Source organism: Triturus cristatus, chromosome 9 (assembly GCF_964204655.1).
Source record: "Triturus cristatus chromosome 9, aTriCri1.1, whole genome shotgun sequence".
NCBI lineage: Eukaryota > Metazoa > Chordata > Amphibia > Caudata > Salamandridae > Triturus > Triturus cristatus.
In genome coordinates, this window is record NC_140592.1 from 78,018,118 (window position 1) to 78,039,477 (window position 21,360).

The window sequence follows — 21,360 nt, forward strand, 5'->3', positions numbered from 1 at the left end:
GCGCCTGCTCCAGCATAGCAGGCGTCACTCTGTGAAACGCTCTCGAGGCCGATCTGGGCACCGTGGGGGCGCAGGTGTCAGACCGCCCATTCTCCAACACAGAAAACCCAATCAGCCTATGATCCGACCAGAGCACCGGCCGCGTTTCAATGTCAACAATTGGGACAGAGGAGAACACTTGATCAAGGGTGTGTCCTTTCTCATGTGTAGGCCCTGATACAAACGGTGCCAGGCCAAGCGGAGATGTAATATCCAACAATTTAGCCCCATCCAGGTCGTCCGTGACATCAAGATGAAAATTGAAATCGCCTGCCAGCAAACAATGCAGTGCAGACAGCGCCAGCTCCGAAATGGCTATCTGTAGGTCCTCCCAGAAGGAGCCCACCGGGCCAGGAGGCCTGTAGACCAACAGGCCCTTAAGCGCATGGCCTGGAGACAGTCTCAGCATAAAACCAAGGGATTCAGAGCCCTCAATGGAGTTCACGGGAAGAACTGAACAGGAAATGTTCTTCCTCACCACCACAGCGACTCCACCTCCCCTGCCCTTAGCTCTGTCTTGGCGAAAAATATTATAGGTTGGAGGGATCGCAGTGAAGATGTCCGGATTGGACGCCTCTCCCAACCAAGTTTCGGTCAGGAACAAACAGAGAGGATTCTCCCTGACAAGAAGATCGTAAATGTGCAAAGCATGTCTTCCTGTCGACCTTGTATTAAGCAGCAGACAGAGATGTTTCGCATGCACCTCGGTTGTCCTAAGGGCGCTACTCTGCGCCCCAGTGGGCGACCAACCGCAAGCCGGGCAGCGTCGTTTACCCTTGTGTCGACCAGGAAATACTGAGCGACACAGGCTAGATGTAGTACGCATGGCGCGGAGCGTCACCGAGGTATAATGGATCATCCTCGCCCACGCCTGACCAGAGTCCTACGCCGCCCCGCCGCCTCCGGGACGCTGACGGGCGCAGACGGGCAGGACTCCGGCACGACTCAGGCTACGCGAAGGCGTCCACCTGCGCATTCCGCTGCGCGTAGGGAGCGACTTTAAATAGGCTCTCCAGTGAGCCCTTGGCGCGTGAGACCGCCCCAAAATGGCGGCCGCCGGCGGACAAGAAGCCCCAATCAAAGATGACGCCTGAAATGGAGCCCAGGACCCGGACCCACCCAAGTGGTGGTGCTTTAGAGGCACAAAGGTGCACTTTTTAAATGCGGTAAGGGGAGCGGGGCGCGAGCTGCAGACAGCAGAGTTAAAATCAAGGGTAAATATAAAGCAAGCAGTAACCCAAATACAAAAACGTGGAAAGCTTAAAATTACACAGCGCTAGTACAGCGCAATCGCAGCAGTGTGGTAGGTGGTAGAGGTCGCCACCCCACGAAGGACCGCCTTAAATAGGCTCTCCAGTGAGCCCTTGGTGCGCGAGACCGCTCCAAAATGGCGGCCGCCGCCGGACAAGAAGCCCCAATCAAAGATGACGCCTGAAATGGAGCCCAGGACCCGGACCCACCAAAGTGGTGGTGCTTTAGAGGCACAAAGGTGCACTTTTTAAATGCGGTAAGGGGAGCGGGGCGCGAGCTGCAGACAGCAGAGTTTAAAAACAAGGGTAAATATAAAGCAAGCAGTAACCCAAATACAAAAACGTGGAAAGCTTAAAATTACACAGCGCTAGTACAGCGCAATCGCAGCAGTGTGGTAGGTGGTAGATTATCCATGCCATGCTCAGAGGGGTTCTAGATTAGGGACCCGCATCTCCTACTGCAGGTGCCTGAGGTGAGTCCAAGCCCCGCTGGGAGACACTTCAACTCCTTGAGTTGAAGTTCCACATCTGCTGTTTTAGAAGCTCAGCAGATAAATAGAGGTTCATTAATGCTGGAACTTTTATGGATCCCTAGTTTGGAGACCTCCTGGTGTCTTAATATAAAACGGTAAGCGTATTATTGAAAATATGAAGCAAAGTCTAAAATAACAACTTGAGTCAACAAAGGGACATAAGAGAAAGTGAGAGAGAAAGATACAAAGAGATAGAGGATAATTAAATGGATGAGGTGACAGACGATCAGAGCAAGGCAGAAAGTGACAAAGAGAGAGAGAGATAGATTGGGAAAAAGAGAGAGTTAGAGGAAGTTTAATAGATTCAGACTAACTTTGAATTTCGTGGATTGTGGGAAGGAGTATGAGACAATGAAATCAAGAGAATGAGAAGGGCACAGTGGAAGCTACAGGGAGACAGAGATGAAAGACCACGTTTTTATGACTAAATCACAATCTTGAAGTCAGACCACTTTGGTTTCGCTTCCAATCTTTCCATTCACTGTGCCAATACCCATATTTTTTAAAACAGATTTGCTTCACCCGTAACAGAGAAAAAACAATGTATGGTATCAGGAGTCCTTGAAGCAGTGCCTTGATGGTGTGTGCTTTGTTTTGCAGTGCCTACACCGAGCCCTACAAAACAGGCCCAGTCTCGGAGGTACCCGCAGAGGACGCAGTCTCTGAAGAAGAAGCCAAGACTTCTGGGGATGAGGAAAACACCCCAACAGAGGCCAGCCTGGGTCCCAAGGTAACCAACGTGACTGGATAAAATTGATTGACAAGTTGGGCAATAAGAACACTTGTTCTCCGTGCAGAGTGGCAATTCATTATGTATTGTGCATCATACACTTGTTGACTTTTGCTGTATCCTATTCATTCAATTACACAGCCAGCAGCCTTTCAATCAAGATATTTCAAAAGGTGTCTTTTCATTAACTGGTTTATAAATGCACATCTCCAAAAAGTTAATTGCAGTAGGCAAACTCAATGTACAGTTCATCGCAATTGGGAAGCCTTTGAACGGTATGTTGTGGAGGTAGACCTTCATGTAGTGCACAACAGCGGGTGAATCTTCATACAGTGCCTTACCATGGGAAGATCCTCATACTCTGTTTTACATCAGGTACATTTCAAGCCATGCATTGCAGCGAGCGGACCTTCAAACACTATGTTATGGAGGTAGACCTTCATGTAGGTCGATACAGTGGGTACATCTTCATAAATTGTATTACATCAGGTTCATCTTCAAGCATGAATTGCAGCGAGCAGACCTTCAACCAGTATGTATGGAGGTAGACCTTCATGTAGTGCGATACAGTGGGTAAATTTTCATAGAGTACCTTACCATGGGAACATCCTCATATTTGGTATTACATCAGGTACATCTTCAAGCCGTGCATTGCAGCGAACAGACCTTCAACAAGTATTTATGAAGGTAGACCTTCATGTAGGTCGATACAGTGGGTATATCTTCATAAATGATATTACATCAGGTACATCTTCAAGCGTGCATTGCAGGGAGCAGATCTTCTACCAGTATTTATGGAGGTAGACCTTCATGCAGTGCACAACAGTGGGTGAATCTTCATACAGTACCTTAACATGGGAAGATCCTCATACTCTGTTTTACATCAGGTACATTTTAAGCCACGCATTGCAGCGAGCAGACCTTCAACCAGTATTTATGGAGGTAGACCTTCATGTAGTGCGATACAGTGGGTAAATTTTCATTGAGTACCTTACCATGGGAACATCCTCATATTTGGTATTACATCAGGTACATCTTCAAGCCGTGCATTGCAGCGAACAGACCTTCAACAAGTATTTATGAAGGTAGACCTTCATGTAGGTCGATACAGTGGGTACATCTTCATAAATGATATTACATCAGGTACATCTTCAAGCGTGCATTGCAGGGAGCAGACCTTCAACAAGTATTTATGAAGGTAGACCTTCATGTAGGTCGATACAGTGGGTATATCTTCATAAATGATATTACATCAGGTACATCTTCAAGCATGAATTGCAGCGAGCAGATCTTCTACCAGTATTTATGGAGGTAGACCTTCATGCAGTGAACAACAGTGGGTGAATCTTCATACAGTACCTTAACATGGGAAGATCCTCATACTCTGTTTTACATCAGGTACATTTTAAGCCACGCATTGCAGCGAGCAGACCTTCAACCAGTATTTATGGAGGTAGACCTTCATGTAGGTCGTACAGTCTTTCTAGGGAAGTTGCATAGTACTCCTGAAGAGACGTTTAAGACTTTGTCAAGGCATGATGAAGAAGACACACTAAAAGATTATTGCTATCATGTAGTTTGCCAATACGTCAATCGGTACTTTGGTTGTGGAGATGTGAAGATGTGGGTGGATTTTACACATATTTAGAATTTGATGTCTTGCCGCAGTAGCAGGAGTAGTGATGATAGATTCCAACTGAGAGGAGGAGTTTAAAAGAATGCCCATGTTTCTTATGGCAGTGATAAAAGTCATCATATTCAGATGGAAAGAGATGGAGCAAGGAGTAGAGCTTATGATATAAATAATAGGACCCCCATCATAGATAGGTTCGGTATGATGGAATGTATGGTCAGTCAATGATGAACTGCTGACAGAGTCACACAGATAATATTGTAGACAAGTGTAGAAGGGAAAGTTGAAAAAGAATGGACTTTTTTTGTTCATCGGTATATAGGTGGTAAAAGCACCCAAAAGAGGACATTAAGCACTGTATTGCATTATAATAAATAGACCTTATACAGTACATTTCAGTGGGCATTCCCTAACGAAGTGTCTTGTAGCAGGTTGAGGTTTATAGAGTGCATTACAGTTGGAGGACCATCAGACAGTGTGTCAGAGGAGATGTGATTTTTTGGTGGGGAGACGTTCATACAGTATAGTTATTAAGAAGACCACCGCACAGTGCATATCTCCCTGTTGAATATTATGCATAAACTGGAGTCCGCCTACGGTTCTGAAGAACACATTTACTCAACACCTTATCCTTACTCTATTCAAAGAGTTCTGGAACAGGAAGATATTGATGAGATGAGGAATTCTCACGAGGATCATCGAAGAGTTGAATATATTGATTGGTCACTTCTGGGTCTGGTCGTAGTCTGCCACTGCTCTTGATTTTTAGGTCTGGTTTGACTGCACATTGTTTTCAAGACATATTGATGCCAACGTACAGTGAGCGGGCTTTGGGTCAGTCCCTTCCAGCTATTGACTTGCTTTGGTCAGCTCCCTTAAGGCATCTCTTTGAGACTTTGGGCCACAGAGATCCCTTTTACTGTATTACAATCCCATTATATCCTGTGGAGCAGACAGGAGATCCATCACGTTTGTGACGGAGTATTCCATCCATCCAGATCTAAATCAGGCCCTTTCTCACCATACTTCAGCCCAAGGAGTATCCGTATATAATGTCATGCTATTGCTTCTTGGAGAATCATGCCACCTTCTAGTAAGAATTTCTACTTTACTACAAGTTGTATTCTTCCCATAATGTGACAGGGATTTTTTAATGAATGCAGAACATAAGCCAATTTAAAAAGAAGGTTTCACCCTCTAAAAAACAAATTCTACATAATAAGAAATGCTTTCTCAAAGTATGATCTAAGTATAAGTATGCAAGTCTTCTATATTATGTGTTGTGTTATTCTAGGTGGGGCAAAATATGCTGCATAAAATAAACATTCTATATATTATTTTTAAAAATACCACTTAACAAATATTATCCATTGTTTACTTACTTTTCTTGATGTGCTGTGTAATTACTTCCCTCTGGCCCCTGCTTCATTCATGGGGGTTTGATTGGCTGGTTCATTTTTATTTGGGCTTCTTTTATTTTTCTGTTACTTCTCTCATGTTGTTGGTTGCATTTGCTTTTGTGGTTCTTCTTCAGTGCTGCTGCTTTTAGATGTCAGTGTAGTCCTTGTCTTACGTCTTGAATACAAAGATCTAAGATATAAGAAGTCAGACAAAATGGCGGCATGTTGATATAGGGCTTTTCATTGCCAATATTGGAACACACACTCTAAGGAAGCTGCCACTTTCCATTTAACTCAAGATTAATCATTTTAATGTTTATGCTGCTTCCTCTGAGTCTCTACCTTCAGAAGTGATCCAAGAGCATTCTTTTGTTTCATTAATCATGGGTTATATGCAAAAAGACCATCAAGGAAAATAAAGATGCCTTCATTATGTACCATACTCTTCCACAAAAACAACAAGCAGGAAGAGCAGAAACCCTTCCTAGTACCTAATAATGGTTTTTCCCTACAGAATGAAAAAGTGGTGTTTGGGATTGTAATAAGAATTCGGGGAAAGCAGATGGTTGTAGGTCTGTGGCCCTGACCGCACTGTCTCCATGTAGAAGAGCATGGCGCTCACTCCTTCTTTCATCATGATAGCTTTGTCCACTTAAAAGAAAACATGTTCCTCAAAAACCCTGTTTCATGTTTATGCCCCTGTCCTTCCCATCTTCAGAGGTGAACATTCTAAGCATAAGCATTCTTTCATTCGCTCAGCTACATTTAATGGATACTAACATATAAATGAAAGACTTCTTCGGCATTAGAAGAGACTTTATGCTCTCTGCTCTTTCACAAAAACAACAAGAGAGTAGAGGAATATCATTTTCCCATGAGAAGGAAAAAGTAGTGTCTGCGATTGCACAAGTGATTATGCACATGCAGCTATTTTAAGGAAGATAGTGATTCTGCAGATGTCCTGCTAATCTGTTCCCTGTAGTGTCCCCCCTGCACCAGAGCATTGCCTAAGCTTAGTTGCTTACACTCATATTTATCTGTGTTTATTAAGATTTTAAGAAACCACAAATAAAGTATTTAATAATAAAACATCTTCTGTTTCCGTTGTATGCTGTTCAAGTAGACAGACATCTAGAGTTGGCTTGTGCTACTCTACACATGTGCTGATTAATCAACAGGGTCATCCATTAACAGCCTGCCTGTAGGATTGCACCACTGTGCTGCTGACTCATCTAGCAATGAATTGTGATAGTGCACCCTTGTGCTGCTAAGTCACTGAAACATCTTGTATCAGCCTGTAGGGTTGCACAATTGTGATGTTGACTTAACAGGGACATCTAGCAATGGCTTGAGCGAATGCACACTCGAGCTGCTGAGTCAACTGAGACATCTTGTGTCAGCCTGTAGGGTTGCACACTTGTGATGCTGACTCAACAGGGTCATCTAGCAATTGCTTGTGCTTGTGCACCCTTGTGCTACTGAGTCAACTGAGACATCTTGTATCAGCCTGTAGGGTGGCACACGTGTGATCGCAAGTGCACCCTTGTGCTGCTGACTCAACTCTGTATCAGTTTGTAGGGTTGCACACTTGCAATGTTGACTCAATAGGGTCATCTAGCAATGGCTTGTGCGAGTGCACCCTTGTGCTGCTGAGTCAACTGAGACATCGCGTTTCCGCCTGTAGGGTTGAACACTTGTGATGCTGACTCAACTGGTGTATATGGTAAAAATGTGTACCACTGATTAGCCCAGTACATCCAGACCAATTGGCTTTGCTGAGACTTTGTACTTGTGGATTCAATAGGACAACATGCCAATCCATCACAAATTTTTTTTGACTACAGCACACTTATATAGAGTTAGCTTTGTGCCCAGTGTGCCACTTAATAACATTTACGATATGGATGCCAAGTGAATGTACAGAAAAACTGGGTGAGGTTAAAGTATAGGTGGAAGAGGTGTGGCGCCGTGGCCAGGGCGACTGACTCCGGAATCTGGGGATCACGGTTCGATCCCCGAAGCCGGCCGCAGATTAGCCCAGCATAATGTGACTCTGGGCAATAGCTTGCTTAATCTACCCTTATGAGTGATTGTCCGTGCTTTACAAATGTGGATTATATACTGATTGCACACATAAGAGATATAAAGAGCAAATGTTTCCAAAGAGGGGCACACTATTCAGTACTATTAGCAGAGGTTCTCTGTTTATCCAGTTCACACAATCTTATGAAATAGACAGCTTGGCCACATAATGTTTTTGCCCCGGCAAAAATCCTCCTAGTGAAATACAGAGGGGACCAGGCATCACCCTACCTGTACATCAAATCAGGAGCTAAGACTGCTCTTTATTCTCTGTGACTGCACCTCTGCAGTTGATCACTGGCCAGTCAAGTGGTCACTTATTCATTCTCTCGTTAATGCCTTTATACAGCTATTAATCTAAGCACTGAAAAGTTAATTCATTCATTGATCCAACCAATCACTGATTCATCATTGGATCATAATGTGCCGATGCATGAACTTGTGCATTGATCCGATGTCTTCTTCTTTCCTTTTCCAGCATCCATTACTCAGTTGAGTCCTTATGTAGGAACAGAAGTGTGTAAATCTCATACAGTGGGCACTGAAGCACTATACAACATGCTCTAAAATATCAAGATCATGTGACATAATAAAAAAGAGTGAACACTAACCAAAAGGTGGTTTTAAAAGATAAGCCTTCAACTGCATTTGGATTTACCTTCAAAGGGTGAGCTCAGCAAATTGAGGCACGCGGCATGGGGAGATTTCGAGAGTTTGGTGCTGCTGCAGAAAATGCCTTATCATGCAGCCAACACTTCCTGACTCTTGGAACTTTGTGGTGGACAAAGCCCTCACTACAGGAAGCCTAAAACAGCACCCGAAATAACAAAGTTGTTTGCTAAGTCTTTTCATGGTTATCACAGACCCTCATTTAGGATACTGCCCTAATGGCAGAAATGGGCAGTTGCTTAATTATTGTACATTTGTGCATTAATACAGATTTTCAGTGGCACTTCAGTTCTACCTCACGTCACAGAAGTTCCATTGCAGATTGCCCCCATGAAAATTTCTGTTAAAAACAGCACCCACATATCGAATAACAGATGGTGACGTAGTTACCGGAGCCTATGTCCCATGACTCACCCCCAATTTATGGGATCCAGTAGTAAGTTTCTTCAGTTTCCAGATCTGATGGCAGTTGGGTTGCACTGGCATCACCTTTAGTGTAGGGCAGCCCAGGGGATTGAACCCTTCCACTGGCAGGTAGAGGGCATCTCCAGAAAATCTTCTGCAGAAAACAACTGTGACCAGCTTTATGAGACAGATGGATAAGGACTGAAATGCAAGGATCTCCCAGGGTTTTAATCACTTCTCCAGATTGCTACCAAAGCCGAGTGCAAGTCTGTGCCCTCCCGGAAGTACTTGGCGTTTAAATGACCCCTCTTCCGAGTCTCTAATTTCTGCGGGAGCTGCAAAATGGGGCTTGATGGGACATTTTTCACCTGTGGCACCAACAGTTTCTTGCTGTGCATCCGGTTTTCCAAAAGGCAAACTATTCATGAGTGGCACATAGGTGTTAAATTATCTTGACTAAACAATGCAATTCTTTCTTACGTCATCTTTTATGACTGTGTCTACAAACTAGGTCTTTTTAAGCAATATAATTGAAGAAAAGGGACTTAAAATGTACGATTATGTCGTATTTGCTGAACAGTGTCTGGATGGTGATTTTTCTTTCTCACAATGCAACTGCACGCTCACCTGAGTGCTGTTTGCAATGACTAGGGTTTGCTTGAGACTACGCCCTCTATTTCCTCTAGAAATAAACAATAAACCCCGGTGCTTGTTAGTCTTAATGTGGGAGACCTCAGCCTCTACAGAAGACTTTCTTTACCGTCTCGTGCTCCCGGGCTGCCTCCGGATGCACAGGCTGTCAGACGGCAGAATTCCCAGCAGTGCCAGCAAAACGCCTCCAACCGCTGCAACGACATTTAGGGAGCTGAAGAGACGCCCTTCAGTGCCTCGCAGAATTGATGGGCCTTGCAGATTCTGCTGGGCTGTTAGAAACCAAAGACGACGCAGGCCTCTCGCGCCTCCTATTATCTGAACATTTAATTAAATCGACAAAATCAACTCTAAGATGACATTTTGCTTGTGATGGTAAAGCGCCAAGGTTATACACACGTCCCAGACTTCACAGAGACTCTGCTTCAGCCCTTCGGGGGCCCTTGAAAACGTTGAAGCCTCCAGTGTGAACGAGGGGACTTGTTTTGTAACTCATCTTCTGGAACAATTTGTTTTTCAAGCCATTTAATTCCCCTCCAATGGCAAAATGCCACTCTCCTCGAGTTTCTCTTAGGGGAGTGATGCGAAAAAAGAGACTTTTGGGTAAACTGTTCCGTGTAAAGATGCTCACCACAAAATGAAACATTCCTGGAACAACCTATCCCTACTGTAACGGTCTAGTTGTCGGCATGCAGCGCAAGGCTGCAGGAAGCACTATCACACTTTGTATCACTCTCTAGCCAGGCGTGGCCAGAGAGACTATAAATAAACGGGCGGAGGTTGCACAGGACTTCCGACCCAGACCCGGACTGAGCGTGTGGTGTCCATTCATTCTGTCATACCATAATGCCACGTGGTCCCTAATAATCATGCCTGAGTACCAACCTCACACTGGCGACGAGGGTGGGCACGACCTGTTCGGCGTTTGAACGCGCATGTGTCCCGCTAGTTGAAGGATCTGGCTGCTGCAGCGCTCCCGGCGTTGACCTGCGTAGCTGCCCCGGACCTCCGGACTACCTGCCTAATGAGGTACTGGGCCCGCATGCCGCTGGTGTCTTCCCGCGTCCTTCCCTCTGAGGAGTGCAGCGCGAGTCACGCGCGATGAAGGTGCCGCCCATCCGACGATGAGACGGCCTGGTGGTGCTCGTGCTGAGGCCTGCTCCCGCACACGGAGCCTTCGGCCGGAGCTGCTCTTCGCGCGCTGCGCGTGCCTGCCCTGACCTGCTGAGTGGGCGTGTGCATTCCCGGAGCGCGACCGGGAGAGGCCGAGAGCCTCGTGGAGAGAAGCATCCTCGCCTCCCTCATCAAGCCTTGGCACCTGCCACTACAGTTACTGCAGGAAAGGTCTGCAGATCGGATGCCCTCATCAAGCACTGGCGCAAGCAAAGGGTGGTGACATGACCACGGTGCCCGTTGGGCCCCCAGCATCCGCCTTGGCCTAGGCGACGCGGCCAGCCCGGCGAGGTGGTTCGGTGCACTGGTGCTCACAGGTGGGGCCGGGTGTGCAGTGTCTCGCCGCAGCGCAGCACGTGTTGCCCACTCCTGAGCCTCGCTGACCCACAACCACGATGGTAGACCAAGCGGCAAGTACCAGCAGGCAATTGGTGGCGCCTGCGCCCGCTCCTGCGCCCGTGGTGACGCCGGCGCACTCACAAGTAAGCGCCCTGCCTCCGTTCAGCGAATTGATCGACCCTGCTACGGCGTCCCCGAGATGGAAAGTATGGTTGGGTCGCCTTGACAATTACTTCATCGCCACGAGGGAAACGGATGACAAGGTGAAACGTTCACTATTGCTGCATTTTGCGGGGGACGAAATCTATAAACTGTTCACGCATCTACCGAATACAGGACCTGCAACTGACTATGATGCAGCAGTCAGGGCCTTAAACGCACATTTTGATCCCCAACTAAACCCCGACTACGAGAGGTTCAAATTGCGACAAGCAAAACAGCGGGAAGGGGAATCGATGGATGCTTTTCACGCCCGCCTGAGAGAATTGGCAAGCACGTGCACTGAGGACGACCCAGTAAAGGAAGCCCGAGCGCAACTAATCCAAGGGTGTCGCAGCAAAACATTGAGGACACTCATTCTACGTCAACCACGCATTGCGCTGGAGGACATTCTTATCCTGGCCAGGTCGCACGAGCTGTCGGATGTGCGAGCGTCTGCGATGGAGGCGGCTCTCCACACCGCTGCGGAACCGATGATCACTGTGAAGACGGAGAGAGCGGACACACTTCGCACGGTAGCACGAGGCAATCGAGGGAGGTGGCCCTCCCGGACACCCCGGAAACCCCAGTGTGGATACTGCGGAAAGGAAGAGCATCCTCCGGACAGCTGCCCAGCAAGGGGAAAATCGTGCACAAAGTGTGGCACCTTCAATCATTTTGCGAGCGTATGCAGAGGAGGCCCACGTCTGCGCGGCTCAACAGGGAGAAAGACGCCGTACAAGCAAGTGAAACAGCTACACCTAGAAGAACCGTCACAGGTAATGGCCCAACGAGCCGGATCAGGACACCCTCGCTATGGCGAAGCATCCTCGTCTGAGGAGGATGAAGAAGAATGCCATTTTGTGTCGTTTGTGTGCGACCTAAAGAGACAACGCCGTCCTCAACCAACGTGTAGAGTCTCGATTGCAGGGACCCGAGTCACCGCACTAATAGACACTGGAGCCTCTGTGAACGTTATGGGATCTCAACACTACAGAGCGCTCAAGGCAAAACCTCCGCTGATGCCTTCCAAAGTACGAATCCTCACGTATGGGAGCCAGGTACCACTACCACTGATGGGGAAAATAACAGTAGCCGTGCAGTCAGAAGACCAAGAGGTCACCACCACATTCCAAGTAGTGGACAAAGAAGCGGACATTCTAATTGGAAGCCACACGGCAGAAGACTTGTCACTAGTCACGTTTGCCAATGCAGTCAAGACGACACAAATGGACGACATCCTAACACATTTTCCACAATTGTTTCAAGGTCTAGGTACGATCAAGAGGCCTCCGATCAAACTACACATTGATACGGCGATAAAACCAATAGCCTTACGTCACAGAAGAATACCGTTTCACCTGCGCCCACTGGTCGAGCAGGAACTGCCAAAGCTGGAACAGCAAGGGGTGATTGAGAAAGTGTCCGGCCCGACTCCGTGGGTGTCCCCAATGGTGATCGCAGAAAAACCTCGCCAACCAGGGAAGATCCGCATATGCATCGATATGCGAATGCCTAATCGAGCCATCAAACGAGAAAGACATTTGACACCCACCGTTGATGACATTCTAGCTGATCTTAATGGTGCGCAATGGTTTTCTAAATTAGATTTAAATGCGGGGTACCATCAACTAAAGTTGGACAAGGACAGTAGGTACATAACTACATTCTCAACCCATCTAGGACTACGAAGGTATCGCAGGCTGAACTTCGGAATATCCTCCGCCGCGGAAATATTCCAAAATGCAGTAAAAGAAGTGCTAACGGGGCTTCAAGGAGTCATGAATGTGAGTGATGACATTCTAATACATTCAGCTACACTTGAGGAGCACCACCGCCGGCTAAGAGCAACGTTGAAGAGGCTAGCGGAACATGGAGTAACGTTACACAAGGAGAAATGCCAATTTTTCCAGAGGTCCATTGAATTCTTCGGATACGTGTTTGGCCCTGAAGGAGTGAAAGTTGACCCCAAGAAGTCGGAAGCTATTCAGCTGGCGCCAGCGCCAAACACTGCATCAGAAGTACGGAGCTTCATGGGCATGGCGACGTACTGCGGACGGTTCATCCCGAACCTAGCGACCATAGCTGAACCGCTGCGCCAATTAACGAAGAAAGACGCTGGATGGCAATGGTCTGAGCGAGAAGAAGACGCCTTCCAGAAGATCAAGACGGCGTTGCTGGCCAGCACAACGATGGCATATTTTGACACCAATCAGCAAACCGAGCTGATAGTAGACGCTAGCCCGGTAGGACTGGGCGCAGTCCTGACCCAAGAGGCTGAACCAGGCACATGGGTGCCGTTGGCCTTTGCCAGCAAAGCTCTAACAGCAACAGAAGCTAGATACTCGCAAATTGAGAGGGAAGCCCTCGCAATCAAGTGGGCGTGCAATCACTTTCATTTGTACGTCAGCGGGCACCCGTTCCGAGTGGTTACTGATCACCAACCGCTACTTCCGTTGTTTCGAGGAACGGCCCCGCACCCACCGCCAAGGATTGAGAGGTGGGCCATACAACTTCAGCAGTACCAGATGGAGCTGGCATACCGGCCAGGGGCTAAAAACCCAGCAGACTTTCTGTCGCGCCACCCAAGCCAGCAAGAGGAGGTGGACACGCGTCAAGAGAGAAGGACTGACGACTTTGTGAACATGGTGTCTCAGTGGGCGTGCCCCCAAGCAGTGTCGTGCGAAGACGTCAGCGCAAATATGGATTCAGACATGGTCCTCAAGAGAACGGTAGACACCATAAGAACAGGGGCGTGGGACGGTTTCCTCACCAACGTGCAAGGCTGGAATACGGCGGACAGGGCGTGCCTCGGGAAGATGTGGAGAGTGCGTGACGAGCTAAGCGCAACGGAGGGCGGCATCCTGCTGAGAGGGTCAAAGATTGTCATCCCGACAAGCTTGCAGGAGAGAGTCACCAAGTTGGCACACGAAGGCCATCAAGGGGCGAACAGGATGAAGTCCCGTCTGCGGGAAAAGATGTGGTTCCCTGGACTGGAAGACGCTGTGGAACAAGTAGTCAGGAACTGCCGAGCGTGCCAATTGACTGGTACTGCCGAAGCCCCGGCACCTGTAATCACGGAAGACCCAGTGTCGGCTCCATGGGCAAGTGTGAGCCTGGACTTCGGAAGTTTTCCAGATGGAAGAGTCACGGCCGTGCTGGTAGATGGTTACTCGAAGTACCCCTGCGTGGAGGTACTACCATCCACGGCGTTCCATCACCTCGCCCCGGCACTCCTAAAAACATTTGCACTATTTGGATTGCCTGAATCGATCAAGACTGACAATGGACCCCCTTTTCAAGGGGGTGAGTTCAAGGAATTCCTGACAAGGCTGGGAATAAAACATCATCGCATAACGCCTCAGTGGCCGCAAGCCAATGGCGTAGCAGAGCGGTTCATGAGAACCCTGAACAAAATCCTGCGCATTGCCACAGCAGAGCAGGATGACCCCGAAGTAGTACTACAGAAATTCCTGCGGGAGTATCGCAGCACCCCACATTGTACGACCCAAAGGACCCCGTGGTCGCTTATGTTAGCTGGGCCTCGGCGAGACAGTTTTCCGGTAGCTGACATGTGGGAACAAGAACCCTACGATGCGACTGCAACTCAGCGCCGGAGAACCATGACCAACATTAGAGCCAGTCAACAGAGGAGAGCGAAGAGTCGAACTCTGAGGCCAGGGTGCCGGGTGCTGATAAAAAACCGTAGGCCTGGAGGAAAGTTTAAAACACCGTATGAAGCAGGGTCATGGCTAGTACAAGAAGTCCGAGGTACTGCAGTGACGGCAGAAAAGAATGGCGAGGTAGTAACCCGGAATATCTCATGGTTTAAAGAAGTTCCGGAATCGGAAGAAGATCGCCGAAGTGAAGAAAGAACCCCGTGGGCCGACACAACTGTCATGGATCCGAACACCGATCACCTTGGCGGTCCGCGACCGAGATCCCCGACCAGGGCAAGGGCAGAAGAGAATGACCCGATAGATACACCAGGTGAGCCCGTAACTGGCAGCCCGACCAGGGGCACCGAGGCGGTGCGCCACAGATATAATCTACGTCCCAATCCACAGCCGAATAGCCAACTCTCTGAGTTTGCATGGAGCACACAGTTGGGGCGGAAAGAAAAGAACTGATTTGGGATGGGATGTAACGGTCTAGTTGTCGGCATGCAGCGCAAGGCTGCAGGAAGCACTATCACACTTTGTATCAGGCGTGGCCAGAGAGACTATAAATAAACGGGCGGAGGTCGCACGGGACTTCCGTCCCAGACCCGGACTGAGCGTGTGGTGTCCATTCATTCTGTCATACCATAATGCCACGTGGTCCCTAATAATCATGCCTGAGTACCAACCTCACACCTACCACTGGTCAGTAGTACTCAATATCTTTATTTCGGCCTAAAAGACCATAAACGAGCAGGATAAATACATACATACAAAACATATAAAAGCAAAATATAAATACAAGGCATATAAAAGAAAAGAAAATCTGACTAAATATATTACAATAAAACCAGGATAAAATATATTAAAACATTAAATACACAGCAGCATTAAGGGGACAACTCTTTCTGTCTTAACCTCCACAAAAACATCAAGGGGCAGATTTACAAGTGCCATGCACCGGCGGCGCAACCTGCTGCGTGATATTTACAAGCACACATAAAGCCACCCTGCGAGTGCTTTACCTGTGCTTGTAAATATTGCCCCTAATATCGCCCCCTTTTCACGCAACACTTTGCGTGTTAGTGTGGGCGCTGCTGTGGGTTTTCCCACGCAACACCCATGTCCACTGATGCATTTCCAGATTTACAAGCAATCGTAAATCTGGAAATGCGTCAGAATGCTACGCCACCCTAAGGGTGGCGTTGCGAGGTGCAACGAGGAGAAATGTTTTAATTTTCTCCTCATTTTTTCCCTCTTTCAATGCCTGCTGCATTCTACAGCACGCATTGAAAGAGAAAATAACCTCAATTGATTCCTCAATCCCCATGACGCAGGCATCCTTGCACCATGGTGCAAGGGTGCCTGCACCAGCATATGGCAGCAGTTTGTGTGCCAGTGCAGGGGGAAGCACAGAGATGTGACATATTGTTGTAAATGTGTCACATCCCTGTGCTTCAAAACTAATGCAGTGCGGCGCAGCAAAATGACTTGCAGCACCGCGTGCATTAGTTTCTTGTAAATCTGCCCCCTTATACATTGAAACAGACACACAATTGATGGACGAAATGCAGAACAAATCAAAACATTCACCCCCAGTCAAGAGATCTGGGTTAAATCCATCATTCTTTTGCTCACCATACCACCCCAGTGTAGACCTGGCCATGTGCAAATCAGTCTTGACCCTGTGCCTGAGCTTGATTCCAGTGGCACAGTGAGCCCAGGACCCACGACCCAGGACCCACGTCTGGGCATACCTGGTGCACTTAGGGCGAGAAAGCAAAAGACACACAATTGATAGACGGAATGCAGAACAAATCAGACACACAATTGATGGACGGAATGCAGAACAAACTCCCCGAGTGGGACGGGTATGCCCAGACGTGGGTCCCATGCTCTCCATGCCCCTGGAGTCAAGCTATCCTGGCTGATGAGGGCTGAAAGCCAAAAACTGGTCCTAGGATGCTTGTTTCCAGTCCAGGGAGGACCTGGCCTGGCCTGGCAGTTCGGGCTGGACTGTTCCCATTAGGCACAGGGTCAAGACAGATTTGCTTATGGCTGGGTCCAAACTGGAATGGCATGGTGAGCAAAAAAACGATGGATTTTGGCCCAGATCTCTGTACTGGGGTGAATGTATGACATTGTTCTGCATTCTGTCTATCAACTGTTCTTTTTTAATTTGTCACCCCGAGTGGGACGGGTATGCCCAGACGTGGGTCCCGTGCTCTCCATGCGACTGGAGTCAAGCTATCCTGGCTGATGATGGTTGAAAGCCAGAAACTGGTTCTAGGATGCTTGTTTCCAGTCCTGGGTGACCCTGGCCTGGCAGTTCGGGCTGGACTGTTCCCATTGGGCACAGGGTCAAGACTGATTTGCATATGGCTGGGTCCAAACTGGAATGGCATGATGAGAAAATAAACAATGGAATTAGGCCCAGATCTCTGTAGAAGAGGCAGTGAGGGAACCCACCCTAGAGGCACTCGCTTGTATCCCTACAACTACTTTCAGTACAAAAAGGGCACGCCCGAACTACCTGGCTACCTGTTATACACTACTGAGTGAATTGTTGGCTCAGACACAGAACCTAGGATACTATATTTTGTAGAAGTAATACAATTCCAAGGGTCAAATTCTGAAAGTCATTCTATTTTTTTTTTTTAAATCTAAATGTCCCCATAAGAGTAAATTAATTTGAATGCATAAAAAATAGAAGTCGATAATTTGGTGAAGAGCCAGTTGGAATCTGTCTGATTTCATATTTTGGTTTGACTCCAGAGCTCAGCAGTCTAAAAACTTGTTGTTACCAAGGCTTTACAATATACCTAGAGTGGGCATTGCCTCCATCCAAAGGAGCACTTTTCTCTGGCCTCATACTATTGGCTGTTTGTGTATCATGCCGCCTCATGTGTAATGCTTGCATTGCAATGCTAGAGGGTTGCTTTACTTCTCAAAATAACAAACACTATACCTATTACATCATACATGCAATGTATACAAAACAACTCCTCTTAGTTTTGGGTTTTTAGACTGCATTATGAGTTGTTTTAAATGCTTAAGTCAGGACCTGCATTGTGCATGTTAAAGGGCTTCATGTACAAACATAAACAACCATTGAGAAAATCATTTAGTATGCCTTTAATATGCAAACATGCACACTTGATGTTTGCATTCTTTTGTACATTAAAACCAGAAGTATATTGACTTTGACAATGCTTGTTGGTTTTAGAGAACAAAACCAAAGGAAGAGCATCCAGTGGTTTCATAGGAGACCCAATGTAGGTACACAGATGGAGGGAGGGATTCAGGGAAACAACTAGACACCAGCTAGTTTACAAATACGTCAGGGCAATTATCCTGGAGGCCATATTTCAAATACAATTATGTTGTTACCTCTCTTACTCATATCTGTAGAGGGATTTTGTGTATTTTCATGGACTAAAAATTGCAAAAGAGCTCAAGTGAATCTCTGCTTGTTCACAGCAGTGAAAGATCATGTCCTCGTTCTCTGTAGCACAGAATCCAAACTAAAGCGCCCTTAAGAGTCCAGTCAGGTTCTGTATATTTATACACAGTGCAAAAATCAATACTGCAAGCATCTTCACAGTATGCAAATACACAAAACATGTGGCATGTGAATGTGGAGTTGCAGATTAATGTGCCACGTAACCTTAATTCCCTCAATGTGTTAATGATGGCACCATATATGATGCTTCATATGACATAATTAACCACTTCTATGCCCATGACGAGATAGTCTCGTCATGGAGCGCGGTTGCGCTGTGCCCATGACGAGACTATCTCGTCATGGACCCCGCCCGCTAATGAAAGGCCCGGCACAGGAGGGGGAAAGGGCGGGGCACTCAAGGGGTTAATGACTTTGCTGATTACCTGATATGACGTTCACAATATCATCAGTAACATACGTGGTAATATTCCAATACATCATTCGGTTTACTTGTCCCACAATCCAGTGCAGTGCAGCGGGAAGTATGTTTGGGTTAATTTGTTTCTTAGGCTCCACAAAATAAATTGTTCCCATGGACCAGCAGCAGATGTTGAACCACAACATCTGCACAAACAGAAAGGATGCTAAACTTCTCTTATAAACTCTAACAACCTGTAAAACAATTAAACTGTCCACTAAAGTCATTAATATCTACAGTGATGGTAGCAAAAAGAATACAGGAACACAGAGACAGGAGCACAGACAGTAGGGGGGCATAAGGTATAATAACAATAGAACAGCAGAAGTAACATCAGACGTTTTAGCAACAGAGTTTTTCAACCTACCATGGTTGTAAACTCAACACCTGGACTCTAAGAAACAAGGTTTCAGCGCCTTTAATAGGGTTCTGCAGAAGGTGCTAATGTCTCTCTTAAAGGGAGTATTTTGCAAATCTTACGCCATTGATACAGAAACAGCTGTGAAACCTGGCCAGGGACTTAGATTTGGTAAAAAATAACAGATCCCAAGCAAGAGTCTTTAGGATGCTGGCAATACCATGGCTCCTCCTTCTGTAGCTACTTCAGATCCAAGCCATCTTGTGTACTAGATACAAATCTTTCAAATGTATCAGACTTTTTTGGGTTAGAAGAATTTATGTCATAGTTTTGAAAGCAATATATTCACAGCAGAAAATGGCACACAAGTATATATTGGTGGTATTTAGTTTGTTGTTAATAAATTCCACATTCATATCAGTGACCACTTTCTATATTAATTGAAAGGATCAAGCTGTGAAGGGAACACATAATTAATCTTTTTCATTTTTAATTGCAAGCATAAGCCATAAAAAAGGAAACAAAAACATTACATCACATAAACGTGAAAGCCATGTGCTTGCAATAAAAATATTTAAAATAAAAAACAATAACCAACACACATATTTTAATGCAATGGTACGGGGAGAGGAGTTGGCCTAAGGGCTGGGCGCTCGACCTCCGACCTGGGGAACTGGGTTCAAGTCTCGGTAATGACGCTGAACATCCTGTGATTCTGGGCAAGTCACTTAATCTCCCCGTGCCTAACAAACAAAACAAGCATTTGCAATGCAAAAGGTCTCGCATTTGCGAGTTTTTGAGCAGCTTTCTATACATTGATAGAGTTAACCAGTCAAGTTGGAAAAGGCATAGTTAGGGGTAATGCAGCTATGTTGACTGATTAAAAATGGCGGTAGTTCAGGATTGCAAAGGTGCCTACAAAGTTGTAAGGACAGTATGCAAATGGCCTGAAAGAGGATCGAGGGGTAGGGTTTTGTGAAGTCATTTTTATATATTTTTTTTATTGATTTTCAATACAGTTGGGCAAAATCACAGTACATCACTGGATCCTTGGAGGCCTGGATTACATGTGTTATGAGGTACAGAAAGTCGGGATGGTGGTCGTTGAAGAGAGGCCAGTGCTAGGTAGTGACCGGTGGCAAGGATGCAAAGAGTCAAGCAAGTAAGGCACGATGGTGGAAAGTTGGGGTGCCAGTTAAAACACTAGGATGTGTGCCGGAAGGAGGATAAACTGGGCGTGGAGAGCAGGCAAGCCGTGGCTCTGCTTACCTTGTTGTGGAAGCAGCGCCAGGCGAATGCAGTGCGCTTTGCCCTTTATAACATGTTCAATTAAAAAAAAACACAGACCTTGACCGGCGGTGTGCCCTTGTTTTGCAGGTGGCTGATAATCTGCTACGCCCTGTGGCGCTCATTGCCCTGCCACTTGGCCCACTGGTGCAGGCGGCCTTTCTACCAGTCAGTGTAGAAGCTGGCGTAGAGCGGATGCAGGCAGTTCTCAGCGTGCAACAGCAGCGGAGTCAGGGGTGGACTCTGCTGGCTCCCCCCCTACCAAGCTGTAGCAGGCCTGCTTCTCTAGCTTCACCGGCACCATGGCTCTGAGGCAGTGCTTCTCAATGCAATCCCGGAAGCTTTGGACTCCCACAGGGGGCAGTACAGTGGATGTAGGGGGTCGGCTCATGGCTGCGGCGGGCGCCATGTGCTCTCTCACAGAGAAAAGGCTAGAGGAGGATATGTGCTAGTGACCGGGGAAGAGCGCCAACGGACCACGGGAAAATGGGGGCTGGGCCCACTTTAACCTACCGCTCTCTCTCTCTCACACATGCTGCAATGGCGCTGAGAGGAAATCCGATGACGGGGCGGGTGGGGTTGGGGTGCTGGGAGATGGGAGATGGGAATGATTTTGCAACACAACCGGGTGTTGCAAAGCATTCAACTTGTGTCCCTGCTGTGCTGTAGCGCTGGGCAATGGAAATTCAATGGTGCATGCGCTACATTTTCATATGTATTGGTGGAAAAGAAAGCAGTAGCCCATGTTAATGTAAAAGCAGGCACCCATGTTGTTAATCTGAAAGTGGGAGCTGTGAAAGTTAACTTGTGGTGGGGGAGGGACAGTTGTGAGAGGCGCCATGAGGAAACAATCTCTCGGCATGCTGTGGCGGGGGCGGGGGAGCGCATTTCAGGCGGGGGAGCAGACCCTATGAGGTATGATGCCGAGGCTGTGGCTACACGTACACGCGCCAGAGGGCTGAAGCGCTTCCCCAAACGGATTGCATGGTGGCACGATGCACGTGATTGTGCGCGTGCTCGCCATGCAATCC

The 21,360-nt window shown here is 47.2% G+C and overlaps 1 protein-coding gene across 3 annotated transcripts in view; it reads left to right on the plus strand.

Annotated features, from left to right (window-relative positions):
• FGD5 (FYVE, RhoGEF and PH domain containing 5) overlaps positions 1–21,360 on the plus strand; it is a 466,200-nt gene that overhangs the window by 182,112 nt on the left and 262,728 nt on the right. For all 3 annotated transcript variants that reach the window (XM_085624451.1, XM_085624450.1, XM_085624452.1), the window contains exon 3: positions 2,423–2,552. In XM_085624451.1, coding sequence (XP_085480577.1) covers positions 2,423–2,552 — 130 coding nt within the window. The remainder of the gene's footprint in view (positions 1–2,422; positions 2,553–21,360) is intronic.